The sequence below is a fragment of the Aplysia californica genome, unplaced genomic scaffold (assembly GCF_000002075.1).
Source record: "Aplysia californica isolate F4 #8 unplaced genomic scaffold, AplCal3.0 scaffold00025, whole genome shotgun sequence".
Classification (NCBI taxonomy): domain Eukaryota; kingdom Metazoa; phylum Mollusca; class Gastropoda; order Aplysiida; family Aplysiidae; genus Aplysia; species Aplysia californica.
In genome coordinates, this window is record NW_004797295.1 from 2462068 (window position 1) to 2469145 (window position 7078).

The 7078-nt window shown below is 46.0% G+C and overlaps 1 protein-coding gene across 1 annotated transcript in view; it reads left to right on the top strand.

Moving 5' to 3' along the window:
- The window catches only part of LOC101861260 (probable JmjC domain-containing histone demethylation protein 2C), a gene marked incomplete in the record, with an annotated part of 102788 nt that overhangs the window by 72523 nt on the left and 23187 nt on the right, over nucleotides 1–7078 (top strand). Inside the window, 2 exon segments of the mRNA XM_005091091.3 lie at nucleotides 798–2829; nucleotides 5753–5978. Coding sequence (XP_005091148.2) covers nucleotides 798–2829; nucleotides 5753–5978 — 2258 coding nt within the window.

Here is a 7078-nt window from a genome sequence, read left to right on the forward strand (position 1 = left end):
CCTCTCTCTCTCTCTCTCTCTCTCTCTGTCTGTCTGTCTGTCTGTCTGTCTGTCTGTCTGTCTGTCTGTCTGTCTGTTTGTCTGTCTGTCCCATTCCACTTCTCTCCGTACAGGTGGTTGATGTGTGCTTTGGTGTGGTTTGCTCCTTTTTTCCTATAAAAAGCATCTGTCGTCCTTATCTGTCTTTGTGTGTGTGTGTGTTTGTTACTTTCTTATAACAGCTCTAGTCTTCGACTCATACTTATCTTGATTGTGTTGCAAGCGCCGTAAAGCGCTTCATCATCATTGCCTTTCTTACTCTGGATCAGGATATAGGCCACGAACAAACACTGTCCACCTTTCCCTATCCTGGGCTAGTCGCTTGATGTCACTACATGTCTTCCCACTTTTCTGTACCTCCATTTCCGTGACTCTTCTCCGGGTCCCACATGGTCTTTTACCCTGTGGGTTCCAATCTAACATTCTTCTTGTTATGCGCAGCTGCTTACCTTCTTGAAAGTGTGTCCAATCCATCGTAAAATGTTTATTAAAGCTAAACATTTCTTTCCCATCTCCTTCTCCTTCTCTCTTTACTCAAACTAACAAAGGTAAATTTGTTAATGTTATGCAATTCATGCTGATGTCTTTCTGCACTTAACTTCCCATCTTCTGTTTGAACGTTTCCATTCAGTGCCAAGAGGTTTGTTATCGGCTTTCTAGTTTATTTTTATTGTCACCATCATTGTCATCATCGTCATATGTTTTTGTTTTGTTTTCCATTTTTTTAAAACAGTTTTTTGCCTTTTCCCCATCTACAGGTGCGAGTCCTACCAAGAACCAAAAACCAGCAGCGGCCAAGCGCAGGCCTGAGCCTGCAGCAAAATCATCTCGCAGTAAGGCACCGCCTCCCGCTGGAAAGAAACTCAAAAAATCTGAGAGTGAAGAGAATTTGGACTTGAATCCTCCCGTCTGCAAACAGACGTGTAATGTGTTGGTGAAGCGCATTGAGGAAGAGCCACAGAGATCTTCAGTGACTAAGGAGAAAGTTCCTCGGCTTCGAGAGAAGGCACGACAGAGCAGGAAACCGCCCCCGCCAAGTAGCGAAAAGAAACTCGAAGAACAAAATACCGAGCCCACAGCTACAGGGAAGGCGGAAGATCCCCAGTCACCGGATACTCCACCTGTGTGTGAGGAGGTCAGCTCAAAAGAAAGTGTCTCCCAGTCTGAGACAAGTGGTGCGGCCGAGGTAAAAAGTGGAGAGCCGGAGGTCGCGCCACCGGAAAGTGTGAAAGTCGAGGTTAGTGGTGAGAAACTCAGTGCGAGCCCGGCTCCTGCGTCGGAGGCCAGTGTTGTTTCTGTTGCTGCTGCTGCTGCTGCCTGTGAGGATGGCAGCAAGCCTGAGGCAACTGTCAGTAGTAGTAGTCCAGTAACACCCACTATCAGTGCTCCCGGTCCAGTGGTGAGCAAAGCAGGTGATGGGCCCGTGTCTGTGCTGAGCCCTAGTTCTTGCCCGCCTGGGCACAGCCAGAGCGCTAGAGGCAGCAAACATGATCACCAAAGTCACACACCCTCCAAACTTACAACTGCTGGTAGCGTGAAGCCCAAAATTGCCGACAGATTTCTTGGAACTGGCAGGGAAGACAAGAAATGTGTTGGTGTGAGTGAGGCCAGTAGCAATAGTGTAAGTGTAGTGCATCCAGAACAAGGCAACGAGGACATGAACTTTAAAAAGCAAATTCTGAGGGCTAGAAGGAATATCAGCCCATCGCCCAATACACAAACTGGTTCCGTGTCAGAAGGTATTGATGTGAATCGTTCACTGACGGAACAACTAGCAAAAAGGACTAAAACTTTTGAGCAATTTTCTGTGAACGGAGATGGAAAACCCCCGGGCTCTGAACCTCCAGTTCTAATAGACCGTGTGAAGTCTTCCCCTTGTTATTCAGCCTATCACTTGAACGAGTCGAGTCCGAGTCTGTCCAAGGCTGACTTCATCTCCGAGCGCCACAGCGCCTTCACGTGTGTCCAGTCTAGCGTGGCCCGCAGCAATACTACCACGCCAGCCACTGAGGACCGCGCCGACTCTAGAGCCAGTGACGGGCAGCTTCCTCCTCATATCACAGAGGACAAGCGGCCCGGCTCTCGCCTAGACGACATCCGCAGTTCGCGGAGCAGCCCAGGTTCCAGTCCCCTTATTGTGGACCGTTATGAGGCGGTGAACCCCTATCGTGATCCCGAGCTGATGCGCAAGAACCCCGTTCAGAGTAATGTACCGAACATTCTAACGGCCCAGCACAAGATGAACCAATCCTCTTTCCCGTCGGTGCCGCCCGCGGTGCCCGGCGCCTCTACCCCCTCACAGACCGCCGCCGCCGCCGCCGCTGCCGCTGCTTTCTCCGGTGTCCCCGGAGTGCCCCCACAACTGCCTGCTCGTAGCCTGCTCAGCAGCCTCCCCAGCACCTTGGCCTACACGAGCAACCCTCAGCTGCCTCCCTCCATGTCCCCTCACCTCACACTACCGCATGGCTACTCGCTGGAGACCATGGCGGCTGTACGCGCCCAGCAACAGCATCTGGCCGCCATACACCAGCAGCTCATGAATTACCCGACAGCTACGTTCGAAGCCATCTGGCAACGAAAACTGCCCACCGCCCCACTGGCCCAGCCCTGGGCGCAGAAGAGCCAGGAGAGCCTTCTGGCTGGCGACTTAGCCGCCATGCACAGGGAGCAGATGCAACTGCACATAGAACAGGAGAGGAGGGAGAGGGAGAGGTTGGAGCAGGAGAGGAGGGAGCGGGATCGTCTAGAACAGGAGAGACGAGAGAAGGAACGGAAAGAGATGATTGAGCGGTGAGAGACGTTTTTTAAAATTAACATTTGAAATAAGGTTTCTTTCTGTTGTTGTTGTTTTAACTCTTCCCAACCTTAGAATTACAAAGCTGTATTTGACATTTTTTTGGCCGTTTTGAGTTACTATGACCATGAGGTCAGAAACCAAATGTCCCATCTGTATTTTCAAAATTATAAGACTATTCGGAGTCATTGTCAAAATATACAGAGAATTGCATTTTTAAAAGTTGACATGGCGTGTTTCATCGTCAAATTTCTCGAAGGTAGGTACTGAGCAATAGAACTTTGTAATTATAGGGGAATGACTTGTCTGGTTTCGCCATTTCATGGGTATTTTGCACTCTTTGGACTCTCCATTCAAATGTGTTATGGTTTAGGCACATATTTCTACTACTGGTAATATCTGTGGGATTTTAAAAAAAACCTACCTGCACACTCAGACATATTTTATGGGGGTAGTAGACCTGTGTGGTCGCTTTTTGTATTGTCAAGTGTTAGTGTGTTGTTCTTATGTGTGTCCCTGATCAAATATGGCTGTTATCTTGTTGGCACCGTGTAAACTACAACTTGACCCTCTTTCGAACTGCAGACCAAACGTTTGTTTTAATTTGTTTATTGTGTGCTTCTTTATTGGTGTACGTAGGGATCACCGATAAAGTTGCTAGTTGTTTCAAGTGCGCATAGTAGTCAAGGTCGCAAGGAACTAAAGTATCACTTGAACAGAGTTTCTCACTATCTGCACGTGACTGACATTGCAGGATTGTGTTTACTTGTCCTATAATTTTTATAATGTCCATATTTAGATTTGCCTCATTTTATTTCCTTACTTATACGAAATGTTCCTTGGCAGAAATAATGCTCACGAGGAGGGGGTGAGGCGGGACCACGGAGACTTGAATTTAACGTAAAGACAGCTTTTCAGTACGAAACATCATTTGATTTGCTTAGTTTATATACTTACTCCTTCGAAAGAAGAAAAGAGGTGTAAGGGTAGACCCACCATTTTCTTACTTTATACCACCTATGTATTAAAAAAAAAAATTATTACATCTGGTGTTTAGCGTCAATTGATAGAGAGAAATATGTTGTGCCGTTCATGAAAAGTTGTTGTCATTAGTTTGTGTTCGCCCGTGTTGCCTGATGGAACTAAATGAAATTCAGTATCGGAATGTAAACAGGATGACAGGTCCGCTCCCACTTTTAGTGTATATTACTGTTCAAATGTCTCTGGCTTCATCAAATGTTTGACGTCAGTCTGAATTAACTCCGTGTGTGTGTGTTGTCTATGTGTGCTTTGTGTTTGTGTTAGTCGAAAGAGGGAGAGGTTTCCAGGTGTTGCGCTCATTCCTTTTTAAGAGAAATGAAAGGGATAGTGACAGGGATAGCCTGCAGCTGTTACCTGGACAGATACTAAATGTCATTTTTAGAAATGAAGCATGCGCGCTCAAATGAAAAATACTGGTTGTTTTTGCTTGTTGTTATGTTGTTGTCTTTTTTGTAGTTATATTTTTCCTCTCGTAATTTTACCTTTCATGTTCCCAGTACATGTACTTTATAAGTTTTAATTTTTGCTGTGTCAGTATGTTGCCTTAAAAAAAGACTATTAAAAAAAATGGAAACAATTCCGAGTGGCCAAAGTTTGAACTAGCGTACATACGCCCTCTTGCCCACCCGCTTTCACACACACACGACTACTCTCTCAAATATCGTTTTCGCCTGCTGGCCCAGTTTAAAAGGGAGTCCCCTTCTCAATTTATTGACTAGTGGAACTAAGTCACCATATTATTCTATCCAGATGGTGTGCTCAGTGCTGCTGTAGCACAGAGCTTTCTTCGAAGCTATCGTGTCTAGCGTATGCTGTGTATGTGGCGACGTGACAGTTAGCACGACGGCGCCATATTGCCGTGTTATCACCTGCGCTTCGCTTTCGCACTGCGTTCTAAGTCTAGATTTTTTTTTTTTATCTCAACCTCGAGAAACGAGGCCGTCGGTCGTTGTCACAGTGACACGCTGGTCGCGAGGGAGTCGGAACGGTAACACACGACTCGGTGTGTTGTCTGTGCTGGCTGTTGTGTACACGGACAGGGCCCCCCCCCCCCCCCCCCCCCCCAGCACGCGGGACTGGCTTTCTTACGAGATGTTTCCTGATTGTGGGATTGTTGGAGTTTTTCTAAGCGAATGACACGTCACTCTTTTCCAAGTCGCATATTGTTCCTAGTACGAGTGGGCCGTGTTGTGTTGCTTTATTTGATGTCTTGTGTGAAGTGATTCATGATGGCTATTGTTGTTACGTTGGCATTAACACTTTCCATTTGAAATACAACGACGTGATTTGTAGCCGTGCTGTATATGTATTTTAGTAAGTGATGGTTTGAGAGTACGTTTGTTTAGATGTAAACAGAGGTAAAAATGCGAACGTTGCTGAGCTTTATGTAGATCTATGTGTATCAGGAAGTAGTTAAGTTGGTGTATTTGATCAAATTTCTGTAATAGCCGTCAGTTTTATAAAAGTGTATTTGTTTTTTGCACTGACAGCAATGTTCCTTTTGGGTGTTTGTTTTGCGTTATGTGTGTATGTGCGCACCCCCCCCCCCACCTTTCACCGATAATCTGTTTACTTGTAGGGAGGACCCAGTGTTTTTAAGAAAAGGTTCGATTGTTCTATCTTTAATCAGAACTTTGCGGGTGGTTTGTTTCTTGTTTCTTTAGGATTGCTACGTGTTTTAATTCAGTGGGATTTAATAGGCTAGTTGTAAAGTTTTTACAGATGACATGATTAGATCTTGGTCTTGGTTTCTGCGCTGTCTTCTCTAGAAGGTCTTGTTTTGTTTGCCGCCACCCTCCCCCTCCCATGTTTAAAAACGTACATTTTTAATTAATAGAGAGTTTCAATACTTGTCCTGTTCTTTCATGCCTATCTCAGGGAACGTCTGGAGAAAGAGAAAGCTGAACGTGAAAAAGCAGAGCGTGAAAGGCAGGAGCGAGAGAGACAGGAACGAGAGAGACAAGAGCGGGAAAGGCAGGAGAAAGAGAGACAAGAGTGGGAACACAAACAGAACCAGGAGCGGATCCTGAAGGAGTCTGTGGACACTGTGGCTGCCGTGGACCAGCACTTTGCCGAGTCACTCACACGCCTAGCCACACAGCACGTGAGTACCCATCCAGAAGTAGTTTCTACTCTTTTTTTTCTTCTTCCTGTTTGTTCTTTTCTTTCTTCGGGTAATCAGACTTCTCTGTTTCCAGACATTTAAAAACTGAAAGTTGAGATCACTTGAATATTATGTCAATGTTAAGATAAATATCCACACGTCCTTTTCCATATCATGTGACCAAATGCAGGGTAATTTTTTACTTTCACTCCCGTACACAGATGCATTGCTATGGGGGTCAAACTGCAGGTTTTTAAAATGCAGATCACATATAAAGCCACTAAAATTGCCGCATATCATTTTCAAGAACATTTCAAAACCACAATACATAACATTGTCTCCCCCCATCCGATTTTTTAAAACTTGGGGGGGGGGGGGGGGGGAAATACCCACCCCAATCGATTGGTCTGAAGCAATTAGGCTTCGACATCAATTTATAGTAGTAAATGGACACCTAGTAGCTAAGTGTGAGACGGGAGGGAAAGTAAAAAAAAAAAAATCAAATGCTGTTACAAGTTTTTAAAATACTGACTGCTGAAAGTGTGAGCAAAAGCCTGGCCTTTTTGAGTGACATCGCCACATTTTTTCTTGTATATTTGACAATAAAGGTACCAGTTATCCTGTGTGCGTATACGTGTGGTAATTAGGTGTGGAGTTGGCCATGATTCCATGACGATCACACGTCATAGTTTGTGCTGAAAATAGCGGAGACGCCACTGTGTCCTGTTGTAAACACTCGACACCCCGACATTTTGAGAAGCTCCGCCAGCGTTATCGGAGAAAATAGGGGGGGGGGGGGGGGGTCGGCTGGCATAGGTGAGAGAGATTATTTACGGCAGCGAGTGTGACTCTCAGTGCGTGTGTGCTAGTGTGTTTGAAAGAGAACTAGCACTGGTGGCTTGTCCATAGCCTCTCCTCTCCTCCCCTCCCCGGCTGTATTGTAATTTATGCTAGACAGGTTATTCCAGCTGCCGGCTTAGTCACGCACGAAACCGGAGAGCGCCTGTATGACCTGACGCCCCTTCATGCCCCCCTCCCCTTCTTTTCCGGTCTCTCCTTTCTTTCTCACCACGCGCTCACAGGGACTCTCCTTCTCTTCC